General features: G+C 36.8%; 1 protein-coding gene across 14 annotated transcripts in view; it reads right to left on the reverse strand.

The window, feature by feature from the left end:
- Positions 1 to 14,136, reverse strand: part of CSNK1G3 (casein kinase 1 gamma 3) — a 112,096-nt gene that overhangs the window by 9,839 nt on the left and 88,121 nt on the right. For 6 of the 14 annotated variants that reach the window (XM_059693761.1, XM_059693754.1, XM_059693751.1 and 3 more), the window contains 3 exons: positions 13,365 to 13,460; positions 2,738 to 2,844; positions 2,204 to 2,227 (listed from right to left, as the gene is read on the reverse strand). In XM_059693761.1, the coding sequence (XP_059549744.1) occupies positions 2,204 to 2,227; positions 2,738 to 2,844; positions 13,365 to 13,460 (227 nt within the window). Of the gene's footprint in view, positions 1 to 2,203; positions 2,228 to 2,737; positions 2,845 to 10,234; positions 10,346 to 13,364; positions 13,461 to 14,136 lie in introns of those variants that run through there. The other 8 variants (XM_059693760.1, XM_059693758.1, XR_009452584.1 and 5 more) reach the window with 7 other exon arrangements.

The following is a 14,136-nucleotide window of genomic DNA, read 5'->3' on the forward strand; positions in this document are numbered from 1 at the left end:
TTCAAGAAGTTTCAAGAAGTGGGAAATGGATAAAGAGAATAGTATATTGATGGCAGAATGGAACCAATAGAATATAGGCTTCAGAATGGAAAATGGAGCTGGGAAAGCCAGGCAGGGGCCAGACTATGAAAGGTGTGATGGGCCTTGGCATGGGAAAGCCAGGCAGGGGCCAGACTATGAAAGGTGTGACAGGCCTTGGCACCATGATCAGAGAACCTTTCCTTTAGGAATAACCTTCCCACCATTTACTTCCTTTTTCTCTCATCTTCCAACACCTACATAAAGAAACCCAAACCCATCAACATCCACACCCATCTCAACTAATTCAATTACAATGTCATTCTTCAAAGCCCCTTCCATAAAGCATTCTCTGATCATTCTGACAGTAAGTAATCTTTCTCTTTATACCTTTTCCATAGCATTTAGTCATATACTGATGTATGCTAATACAACTGCAATCTTCCTGACTGGTGTGTACTCTACTTAAGGGTAAAGGTGGTACCAGATATTTCTGAAATCCAAGCAGTGTAATTGTTGAAGGAATAAATGAAAAAATATATATAATAGCTTTGGTTGATTGCAGGTATCTAGGAAGATGTGAACACAGAAAGAGCCAGTTTCAATGAGGAGTCGTGAGTATGGAAGTAAAAATATGGGACAAGGAGGACAGAAGAAGCAGCGCCTGGAAAAAGGACAGATGAGAAAGGTCACAGGCAACTGGAAGAGAAGAGATAAACCAGGGTGATAATAACTACTGAGTGCCTGCCATCTGCCAGACAAAATACCAGTGTTTTATCACATTTCACTTTCTCAATCCTATGAGGTAGGTACTATTAGCCTCATTTGACAGAAAAAGAAATAAGCCTGAAGAAGGTGACAAAGAGGCTGAAGTAGGGTTCTACAGCCTAACGGCAAAGGGCTTGTGCATTCTCATCGGCCACACTACCACCCTACTTCTGTAACTGTATTTAGGACTGCACACATGAGCAAAACTATTGTTTTTATTTCTGACATAGAAATGCACAAGGATGTAGTTGACTAATTATATCCCGCAATCCACTAAACCAAGTCATACCATCAATAAACCCCATAGCCCAAAGTGATTAAAATTGGATACTTAATCATTTTTCTTTAAAAAGAAGTATCTACAGCCGCGGCCAGTGTGGCTCAGTTGGTTGGGCGTTGTTCCCAGCACCAAACGATGCCAATTTGATTCCCAGTCAGGGCACATGCCCAGGTTGCAGATTTGTTCCCTGGGGGCGGGGGGGGGGGGGGGGCGGGGGGGGGGGCATGCTGGAGGCAGCCAATCAATGTTGCGCTCTCACTACATTTCTCTCCCTTCCTCTCTCTAAAAATTAATAAACATTCTTTAAAAAAAAAAAAAGAAATATCCACATAAATTTCCTCATCTTGTGGCCGGCAAAGGAGAATTATTTTGGAAATTATGTAAGGTTCGCTTTGGATATGAATAGAACTTTCCAAAATTTATTAATCTAAGAAGCAACTTTCTTTATTCACTCCAAGGCTGACTCAAAAATTGTCCTGAAACTGAGAGGGGCATTTTAGACACAGCATAACAACTAAAGGCAAAGGTCAGCAACAGTTAACTTCAACATGACCTCAACTGGTAGAAACATCACCTTTTATAATATCTGAAATTAGTAGAAAATATTTATATGAGGATTTTTTGTAACACTCTATCAACTATAGTTTATCATGAAATTTATCAATGCATACCATATGTTACCAATAGCAATATTATTAGTTAGTAAGTGAAATACTGTTTTAGTAATAGCATTGTGGTTGGGGTAAGGGGTTTACTATTTGTATTTAATAATCACAAACAGGAAAAAAGAAAGCGTATCTCAAAAGCCTGTCTTTCTATCTAAAATAGCAAATGAAGCCTCTGTGTTGTAAAACAAATACACAAGCACAAGCAGGGTTGGTATGTCTACTCAATTAAAAAGTGCACCCAAATCTACGTTACTTGAAGCAAAAGTTGCAGCAGGCAAAAGAGCTCCTCAAACAATGGTTTCTTGCTTTTCAGAGCTAATGTAAATGATATCAAATACTTTTGAACAACTTTTACAAATTATAATGTCTATGTTGAAAGGTATGTTTTTAAAAAACAAACATGGTGCTAAAAATCTTTGAAATTACAGACAACGGAGCTATTTCTGCCTGCCTACACTTGGGAACTCACCACATGTTCAACACTTTCTGGCAGCTATACACACACATAAAAAAAAAAAAATACAAGGAAAAAAGAGAGAGAGAGAGAGAGAGATCATCAGAAACAGCCCACATTGAAATTATCACATTGTTTTTCATGCTTAATTTTTTCCCCAAGCAGCATTATAATTTAAACTCACAAAAAAACTAAATTAAAACTAATATCAATGCATGCAGCATACTATAAAATTTTTAAATTTTTTTCTTATGCTTAAATAAAAATGAGAATCTATAATATAGCAATAATTTTCATGCATCAACACTCGTAAAAATATGCTATTGATTCTAAAGAATTTGAGCATAGTTCTTAAATAACTATTTTGTATTATTAAAATACTTACTGAAATAGTACAATTCTAAAGTGATTAAAATAAACATATCACTTATTTTATAGGCACCTATTCCTTGAAAAAATATTCCTGAAATAATTGTACATGACTATCAATGTCAGACATGCATAGTTTTAGAACAAAAAGTTACTTAAACAAGCAAAACGAACACATACTTGGTTTCATCCATCACTTCTACTTCCGTAGGGGCTGTGATGGGTGCATTTGAACGTCCTGCAGTAGGGTCATCTGTGTTTAATTCTCCATTTGTAGAACTTACAACCTGCAAAAACAAACAAAACAAAATTATATATGCGCAAAGTAATAGGTTATACAATGATAAATATAATTATGCTTAAAATACTTAAATTAGAAAGTTAATATGAGGAATATAAAACAATATGTAGTTGTTCATAACTGAACACAGTAATAGGCCTAGCATTTTATTAAAAATCAAGGTTTTCCAATATTTGCTTTTCAACTTCTTTTTTATCTTGAAATTTCTGTCTTCTGTCTCCTTCCTTCTGAATCCTACATTTATCTCTCAATCTCTTCCTTCTTGTATGCTCACTCTTTGGTACCTTGCTTCATCATGAATTATTTCCCTTGCAAACTTCAATATTGCTTCTTTCAATAACTCCTTCATTTCAATGTAATCATGCTCAGGTCTCCCTCTCATATTGCCCATTCATTCACCCAGTTGTTGAAGCCCCAAATCCAGGAAACATTATGATTCCTCTCTTTAACTGAAAGGCGTATCTAATTCATCAGAAAGTCTTATTGTATCCTCCCCAGAAATACATTCAAAATCTATTCAGTTCTCCCCCCTTTATTACTAAGACTTCAGTCCAAGCCACAATATCTCTTGTGTGAATAAGGGCAGAAACCTATTAACCAGTCTTCCGCTTTTACTTGTATCCCCTCCCCCATTAATGTATTTTCCACACAAAAGCCAGAATGTACCTTTTAAGATGTAAATTAGGTCATGTATAATTACCTGCTTAATATTCTTCAAGCACCTGACATCCCACTTCATTTAGAATAAAGATCCATATTCTTTACACCAATTTACATAGCCCTATAATAAAAGATATGAACCATACCTACCTCTGATAGCATACCACTTTCCCCTTTGCTCAATAGCCTCCATCTAATATTGTCAAGCTTATTCCTACTTTAAGGCCTGGGCATTAACTGTTCTCACTGCCTAAATTCCCTCCCTGGTTATTGGCTATCTTATCTTTTAGATCCTCAGATAATGGCTCTAAAACAGGTCTTTCTATCATACAATCTAAAACTTCCATGCAGACACTCTCTTACATATTATATTCTATTTTTAACTCTCTGTATAACATTTATACATGTTGATGTTTTTCTGACTGATTTTGTTTCTTGACAACCACATCCACCTCCATAAAAATTAAACTCTGTAACAGCAAGAAACCAGTGTTACTTCCTATTATATCTCTTTAATCTATCTGGCATAGAGTAGGCACTCAATAAATATTTGTTGAAATAAATGCAAATCCTAAAATAAGATAAATACTGTAACAAAACTCCCAAATTTACTTGGTCCTACAAATTCACCATACTGTACTACTTTTTGCCTTCCCCCAAATTTCTTGAAAACAAGTCTTAAATTTCCATTTCCATTTTTAGAAAATTTTCCCTTTCACTCATTCCTTAACTCCTTGCAATATGGATTCCGCCCCTACACCAGAACTCTGAGTTTTCTTGCACAACGATTCCTAGAAAATATATTCAGTGGTCTTTGCTCAATCCTCAATTTTCCTGTACATTTTTATCACTTGGCACTAGCTAGAGACTTTGGAATAAGATGGGTCTAGATTCAAAACCTAGCTCTATCACTTACCAGCTACGTGACCCTGGGGAAGATATCCTATCTTGCTAAACCTCAGAGTCCTCAACTATGAAATTAGAAACAGTAGTATCTATTTAGCAAGGCTAACTGAGGATGAAATGAAATCAGTATATAAAGTACAGTGACTGGCATGTAATAGAGCTCAATAATTGGTGGCCATCATAATTACTGTCAGTTTCACCTATAATGATGGTTTCAACTATCACCTCTATATAAAGGATTCCCTGAGCCTAAAAAAGCTTGCCACTTCAAATTCAGTATTTCCAAAACCAAATTTATCATAATCTCTTGAATTTGCTACTCTTCCTATGTTTCCATCTTCCCAAACCTCCAGGCTCAAAATCTAAGAATCAGCTTTGATGCTTCCCTTACCTGATCTCTTTACGAGAAAAAAAATGTGAACATATCAAAGGCCTGGGTGCCAGAGTTGCAGCTGATGACTAGACTTAAAGTACTTTTTACAGAACCCCGTATTTCTGAAATCTAATTCAAAAGTTCTCACTCAGAGGCTACAACATGCCAGGCACTGTTCTAAGAAATTGGAATAACATAGTTAACAAAACAAACACCCCAGCTCTGTGGAACTCATTTTCTAGTGTAAAGAACAGGTCCCTCTCTCCCCAACTTTAAATAACTAGAAATCAACCAATATACCTGGATTAATTCAGGAATTATGGAAGTTCAATATCCTGTATCCTATGTGGAACATGTACTTAGAAATGAACTCTACAGCAGCAGTCGCCAACTGGTGGTCCGTGAGGTCCAAAAGGCTGGCGACCGCTGTTTTGCAGCATTTGCATCTATAGCTGAAAACACACAAAACTTGCTTGGTCATCTTTAGAGGCAGCCCAAGGATGGAAAGACCTATGTGAAAGTCTGCCTCTCTGCTTCTGGGCACCTGCTTCCTCCTTTCTGTCATTCTACTGAGTTCTGTGTTGATTTTTTTCTCTTTATTTTTCTCTCCTTCTGAAAATATTTTAAAATAATTACTTGCTCTAATTCTCGAGCACAATTTGCTTCTTTATTCGTAATTTTTAAATGTCAGAGCCCCTACACTGACTTGGAAAGGAGCTAGAAAATAGAATTCTTATACTTTTTGGATTCCCTGTATCTTTAACTAGCAGAGTGCCTTGCATGCACTAGATAATCAAGACAGTTCACTAAACAATTTCCATTGCTCTTCCCCTCAACATAATACTCAACAGGTTTATTTTCTTCCTTTCACTCATTGGCTTTAGAGCAGTGGTTCTCAACCTTGGCTGCACATTAGAATCACTTGGGAATCTTTTTAAAATCCTGGTTTCTGGGCCTCATCCTCCGGAAATTCTGTTTCTTTGTTACTAATGTTGTGGCCCTACCCCATAACAAAGAAACAGAATTTCTGGAGGATGAGGCCCAGAAACCAGGATTTTAAAAAGATTCCCAGGTGATTCTAATGTGCAGCCAAGGTTGAGAACCACTGCCTTAGAGGGACCCGACCTCAAATTATAAATAGCTCTTCTAACATGCCTTCCCTTACTTTACCAGTAAGCAGCATAATTGAAAATTTAAAACTCAGGTGTTCTAAATTTCCAGCAAACAGCAACTACATATGTACTATCTATATATATAAAAGCGAAGTGACCGGAACAGCAGAACGACCAGAACAACAGAAGAGCTGGTCACTATGATGCACACTGCAGTGGCCAACCAGCCCGATGGGGGCCCTGATTGGCTCCCCCAACCTCCCACAGCTCCTCCCCCGAGCCAACCCCACCCCTGATCGCCCCCCCCACCCCACCCAGGGGCAGGGCCGGCTGGCCAACTGCCCACAGCCCCTCCCCCTGGCTGGCCCTGATTGCCCCCCCACCCTGATCAGGGGCACGGCCCGCCGGCCAATTGCCTGCGGCCCCTCCCCCAGGCAAGCCCTGCCTCCAATCGGCCCCCCAACCCTGATTGGGGGCAGGGCCGGCAAGCCAACCTCCTGGGTCCCCTCCCCCCACCTGCCCAGACCAAATAGGCCCCCATCGGGGCGGGCTGGCTGGGGCCCACCTGTGCATGAATTCATGCACCAGGCCTCTAGTAATTATATAATCTGATTTACTTCAGTTCACACAAAGTCATGCCTAACTTTAATAAACTATATTTTACTGAAATGTTTCAAATACCATTTTACCCGACTAATCAGAACCAGACATAAAGGAAGTAACATCTTCCTTTATGTAATTTTTTAATGTAAATATTCTTGGGCTTCCCAGATACCTTAACCCCCTGAATGAAGGCCACTATCCCAGTGTCAGAACAGAATCAATGTGGTAACAAAGTCCTATAAAATAACACCAGTAACTTGTGAGTGTATCATAGCATCAAAATTGTTTTCACTTAAGAAAACTAGTGGTCTTTTGGCAAATGGATTTATGAAAAAGAAACAAAGACAATATTATAAACTAGATACCCAGTGCACAAAATTCGTGCACTCAGAGTGGGGGGGGGGGGGAGGGTCGTTCAGTCTGGCTCGCAGTCTGGGAGCCCTTAGAGGATGTCTGTCTGATGGCTTAGGCCTGCTCCTCCCGCCACTGCCACTGATGAGCCCAGCTTCTGGCTGAGCGGTGCTCCCCATGTGGGAGTACACTGAACACCAGGGGGAAGCTCCTGCGTTGAGCGTCAGTATGCATCATAGCAACCGATCATTCCACCGGTCGTTGTGCCATTCGGTCCATTTGCATATTAGGGTTTTATTATATCGGATAATAAAACCCTAATATGCAAATCGGCCAAATGGCAAATGACCAGTCACTATGACAAGCACCAAACACCAGGGAACAGGCGCTCAACGCAAGAGCTGCCCCAAGCCCACAGACCCCAGGCCAGCCAAGGCAGGTGCCAGTGGGGGGACCCCCATCACCCTGCCGGTTGCCCCACAGATCAGCCCTGATCGACCGCCAGACCTAGGGACCCTACCCGTGCTTGAATTTTGTGCACTGGGCCTCTAGTATAGGATAATGTGTCATCATATTCCTAGAAACCTAAATAAAACAAGCAATCAAACAAATATATACAAATTATTTTTATAAGCCAAATTCAAAAATATGATTCCAGTTAAGTGACATTTCTAGAATTTCAACTCAAACTAGAACATAAGTCTCTAAAATATTAGTGTTCATCAGGCTGATTTCCTTAATGAAAGTTTGTATAAAAATGACAGAAGCTTTGAGGTTTGACATTTGAAAAAATGATTCAGGTATTTTACAGGGTTTTTTGTTCTTGTTCTCAAAATAAATTTTCTCTGATATTCCCACTCTGATAAGAAACTTAGTGCAGTTCTTATTTTAAGAGATTTAAAAAAAAAAAAAAAAGGCAACCAGACTTCTCTTAAACTCTGATGTTACTATTAGAACATCAGAGTTTAAGGGAAGGGGGTGGGGAAACAGCCTGCAGCTAAGTGTGGGAGATAAATGATGATTCACTTAAATGGCTGTCTGCCCAATCAATCTATTTCCAAAAGAACTCATTCTCACAGACTGTGATATAATCAAAGATAACACATGGTATCTTTGTAGTCAATGAATGGAAAAGGCCAACTAATATACTTTCCAAATATAATAAATTCATACAAATTATTATAGTATCTTCCTAATCTATTTGAGTTCTTGTAAGCATGTTATTACCAAGTGATCAGTAGAGGCTCAATATATTATTTAACCAGACCTCCATCTATCCAAAAATATATATTAGAAATATTAAAACATTATATATTTTACTTATGAACTCAGCTTTTTCTAAAAGTCATCTATCACCCTAGCCCAGCCGTGGGCAAACTACGGCCCGCGGGCCGGATCCGGCCCGTTTGAAATGAATAAAACTAAAAAAAAAAATGACCGTACCCTTTTATGTAATGATGTTTACTTTGAATTTATATTAGTTCACACAAACACTCCATCCATGCTTTTGTTCCGGCCCTCCGGTCCAGTTTAAGAACCCATTGTGGCCCTCGAGTCAAAAAGTTTGCCCACCCCTGCCCTAGCCATTTGGCTCAGTGGATAGAGTGTCAGCCTGCTTACTGAAGAGTCCCAGGTTGATTCCAGTCAGGGGCATATGCCCGGGTTGCAGGTTCGATCCCCAGTAGGGGGCGTGCAGGAGGCAGCCAATCAATGATTCTCACTGACCAGTGATGTTTCTATCTCTCTCTCCCTCTCGCTTCCTCTTTGAAATCAATAAAAATATATTTAATAAATAAATAAATAAAAATCATCTATCTATAAACTAGCTGGTTGAAGAAGCAATGAGCTAGCAAATCTGTCTGAGGTAGGGAGTGTCAGATAAAATATAGGACACCCAGTTAAATTTGCATTTCTGGTAAACTAGAGAAATTTCCAGAGTTTATCAAACCTGGGCTAGGGTGCACATGTACTATACAAAACCAACTTTCTTATATATCTTAAAAACTATAGCTAGAGTTATAATTGAAATTCTTCATATTCCAACTTATGACCCGAAGGCATAGGACATTCTCACTGTTTCTCAACAAATATAAACTAAAACAGATTTCCAGTATAATTTTCACTTATGGAAGAATTAAGCAGAACACAATATTCTTTTAGTATTCCTGCTTTTCAAGATGTTACTGTAAATGTTACTATAAAAAAAATCAAAATAAATTGGTAATGCTGATTTATCCCAATGATAATTAGACAAGAAATTTCCTAACCTAAACCTAATAGAGATGAGTTAGAAATTACTTATGTAATAAAAGCTGTAACTACAGTAGTCTCTCCTTATCCTTGGTTTTGTTTTCCATCATTTCAGTTACCAAGGTCTGAAAATATTAAATGGAAAATTTCAGAAATAAACTATTCAGAGTTTCAAATTGCTTGCCATTCTGAGTAGCATACAATCTTGTACTGTCCTGTACTGTCTACCTGGGCAATGAATCACCCTTTTACCAGCGTATTCACTCTGTATACATTATCCATATACAGTAGCTGTCGTAATATCCCAATGCTTGTGTTAAAGTAACCCTTATTTTACTTAATAATGGATGCTGGCAATTTGGACATGCCAAAGAGAAGTTGTAAAGTGTTTGCTTCTTTTAAGTGAAAAGGTGAGTATAGTACAATACAATATTCTGAGAGATGACATTCACATGACATTTTATTACAGTATGATTGTTCTATTTTATTAATTTCTTGCTGTGTCTATTATAAATTAAACTTTATCATAGGTCTTTATGTATAGAAAAAAATAGTATATATAGGGTTCAGTATTACCTCAGTTTTAAACATCCCCTGGGGTTTTGGAATGTTTCCCCCTCAATAATGGGTACTACTATTCTCCCCTACCACAATCTCTTTTGAAGATTTTAGTACCCCAGAAAACTATGAATAGAAAGATATGATTTTACTAATCACTCAATTTTTTTCCTTGTTATTACCTTTTCAAAGATTTGATAGAGAAAACTGAAAATGTTTATTTGAAGTTTATTTAGAAAGCTCACTATTAACAATTAGCATAATAAAGAACTAAGATAAAACATCTAGTACTCCTCTGACTTTTAACTACATATGTTTTCTTACCACTTCAAGATACATTTTGCTGTTACCATCACCTGTTTTTGTTTCTGAAGATATACTGATTAAAATATCAAACTGCTTATTCATGTTATTCTTTTCTTTTCATCAACAGTGCCTGGCTGCCCAACACACTGGCACCATTATCTCAGTTTTTCCCCTAATGCTCAGAGTCACACTACCTTAAATGCAAATCAAAGGCTGTACAACTACAGAGTTCCAAACAATCAGGAAGTATATCATACCATGTAAAGTAGGTAGTGTCCTTAATATTTGTCTTCTTCCCTCTGCTTGCAATTACCTCTCAGCTTTATAGGATCAGGTTTTCAGTTAGCTTTGAGCTCAGTGGAGTTGTGCTACAGTGGAATTAGAGATTAGCAATATCTGCTGCCAGTTGTACCCTTTTCAAACCTAATTTTGGAGATCCTGATTTGCCAGGTAGAAACATATCAAAAAGGGATAACTGAGCCCTTCCTTTCCCCCAGCCTCCATATCCAACTGCATGCTATCTTCTAATTATCTTTCATGTGCTTTTATTTCTTCTCATCTCCACCACCCTTTGTTTTCCCTCAGCTACAGACTTGATAGCTGTGTCCCTGCGTTACACGTGTGTCCCTTCAATCTAGTAAAAGAAATCTTTAGAGAACACTATATAATCAAGTTAGTTCCCTATCTAATTCTCCTTATGGCTACTCAATATCCTCAGAATAAAGTCCAAATTAAATAACAAGACCTGTTAGGAGCCTTCATGACTTGTCTCCTGCCTACTTCTCAGTCTCCTTTCTCAATATACACCAGCTTGACTGAATTTTATTTAGTTCTTCAATTTCTCCCGCGCCCCCCCCCTGCAAGTTTTCTCCACTTATCACAATGCTTATTTATTAGCCTCCCCCACTGACTAAAAGTTCCAGGGACAGGCACTATATATCTGTCATTCCTCCTTTTATTCAAAGAATCTAGCACAGTGCCTAGCCCCTAGTAGACATTTATATGTAGATATTTGTTAAATAATGAATGGACAGAAACTGAAAGTGGTAGGTCTAATTTTTCAGCCATATTAATTATCCATGATTCTAAGGAGAGCAGAGAGGGACACATTTGATTCCTCTAGGAGCTTCTCCATAACACATGCAAGCCAAGAACAGATTCATACATATTAAAGTCTTTAGATATCTGAATAGTATTCTTAGTCTCTTGAGTGGAAAAAATTATTAGATATATAGCTGTATCCCTGGTCAGTGAATTAGCATGGTCTCACTGAAGAGATAGCATTTGACAATGCTTTCTTTTGGCTGTACCTCTACATTTTGCTTCCCAGAGATGAATAAAAATACTAGTCAAGTTTCTAGATTTGTAAAAGCAATAGATTATTCTACTCTTTAGCACTGCCTAAGCCCCTGCCTCTATGATAAATACTTTTTTAAAATAATCTAAGGCACAGAATTTGAACTCAAATCTGACTCCAGAACTTGTGCTCTGAACCACAATGAGATCAACTTGGTAAGCTATGTCTGATCCATACTACACAGGGTGTAGCAAAAGTAGGTTTACAGTTGTGAGTATGCAAACAGTTATTCTTGTTTTATTACTTATTAATTATTGTACTATTTTCCATAGGAACAACTGTAAACCTATTTTTACCCCACCCTTTATATGATAATTCTGGAAAGACAAGGAGCTCAAATTTAGACTCCATGATTCAGTTCCTATGAAAAGCACATCTGTAATAAAGAATATCTGAGGATCTTTCTGTAGGTCAAAATGACAAGAGGTTTAATCTTGCATGTCAACTGGAACCACCTTAGTGGTGCCACATTGAGAGTAACTCAATATATTGAGGAAGTTAATGAAAACAGTGTAAAATTTATGGTTTTACCTATATGTTACTAAAATTACTGCAAGTAAAACTGATCACTTATTTAATATTAGAATGAAGCCAGATGTAGGCTCTACAGGCAGAACAGTTTTAAAGAGATGATGAGAAATGAGCAGAGTTCAAATATGTCTTTGAAAACATGTGAAAAAATAGAACATAAGTTACTGAAGTGATGAGCCAATATAATCAAACTCATTCACCCTCTGTGGCAGACTTCCCTGAGCATTCAGCAAGACACTTACTATAACATACAACACTTAGAGACATGCAAATGTATACAGGTACATACACAACCTAGCTTGTGTTATGCAAATTAAATATAAATTTTTCAGTAACTTTTCCTATTATATGAATTGATCATTAAAAATTTTACAATTCAGGCATCCTTGCCTCTGAGTCCCTCTTTCTAAAGTTTTATAGAACTACTCAAATACTTCTATTACACGTAACTAAAAATTCCATAGATTATAAAGTCCTATAAAAATACTGATTATATAATTTGAATTACCTCTAAAATTTAATGATGAGAAAAACATGAGAACTTATACGATTTAATCAAGAACTAAATTTTAAATTCAAATCAAGAAAGAATAGTCCATCACATAAATTCAGTAGGATGTGTGTGTGTGTGTGTGTGTGTGTGTGTGTGTGTGTTTCAAATGGAAGTATGTAGAGGAAAAAATTCAAAAAATTTTAAAAGGTTCTATATAAAAATAGACTGAAATAACATTTATGATCTCAATTACTTTGAACCAGCATTTAGATTAGCTTAAGCCAATATTTTAAAAGAACTAAGAGACTCAGTAATCTTTCCCCATTTCTATAATACACATAAAAGACTAAAACTTGAGGGGCATGAGAGGACAGAACATAGTAGCTATCTCTAAGTTTATAGAAAAGGGAAAGAAAACACATTAAAAAAAAATGAGACTGCTTTAAATTTTCATAAATATCCAGAAAATTGAGGAGAATATTTAATAAATACTTGTCCTTGAAATTATTTTCTCCATCTGATATTTTCTACAAGCACAAAATATACCATTATAAAAAAAATTAGGGGCATGTTTATCTGACTAATTAATCAGCCAGTACATTCTGGATATTAGGATGAAAAAAATTAGAAATCTAGTTATCTAGATTTTGAAGGAGGTACGTCAATAAAAGGAAAAAGATAAAAAATGTTCTATTACTTAAAGCTACTTAAAAAGACTGAGCTTATTGTTGAAAACTCAAGTTTAGCACATATTTCAAGTAATGCAGTTTGTTTTTCTAACCTGTAGCATGTACTTACAAAAAAGAACAAAGGCAAAATCTCAGTATCTCTGTTGGTCTTCCTAGATCATGTTAATTTTGCTTTTTGGTTAAATACAAAGGAATAGAATTATGGAGAGTTCAGCAACAAGTTTTTCATTAGGATATGAAATCATGCCACGAGCTCCAAAAAAGGGTTAGTGGTATAAATTTGGGAAATAATCACTCATGCAAAAATCAGAAAATACCTGTACCGAGCCACCATGTCTGTCTGCTGCAAGGTGAGCTCTCAAATGGTGGGGATTTGCCTGCTGGGAGTCCCAAGCTGCCCTGTGGTCTGCCGACTGCCATTTATTTAATGCATGTGGCATGGATGGAAGAAGAAAAACCCAATATGTTAAACATCTCATCCTTATAATATAGAAAACAAACGTATAAAAGGAAATTTTAAAATACCCTTACTATTCTGAGTCACAGATGCAATGATACTGCATGTGGAGAGATTTTAATTAAATTGCTACAATTATGTCATGATCAACCATAAAAATAAAATACAACCATAGAATTTTAGAAGTGAAAAGAATTTAGATGTCACCGACTCCACCCTCTAACTTTATAAATGAAATTAACAAAGAACAGGGAGGTAAAAATGATGTGCCCAAGAAAGCACACCGAATCAAGCATGAGCGACCTAAAAAACCATTCACTGTATTTTCTATAGTAGCGGTTCTCACTAGTTTTCTGATGAGGAACAACTTCTAGCAAGGTAAGAAAAAAATAGTACTTAAATAGTTGTTCCTAATATTCTAGAAAACTTTTCTCTCCTGTTTCTGATTGTGTAGATAATATGAGAAAACAGAGAAGTTCTTTGAAAAGTAAAAAGGGCTATATAGAAGACTATGAGAATATAACAATTTTTTAAAGTAATAATCCTACATAAGCTTCCTTAATCTTCTTTTATCTGGTTCAAATTAAGGAACCCATTTCCCTGAAATAGACTGATAATTCTTGATGCTTTTA

This window comes from Myotis daubentonii, chromosome 4, assembly GCF_963259705.1.
Source record: "Myotis daubentonii chromosome 4, mMyoDau2.1, whole genome shotgun sequence".
Lineage (NCBI taxonomy): Eukaryota > Metazoa > Chordata > Mammalia > Chiroptera > Vespertilionidae > Myotis > Myotis daubentonii.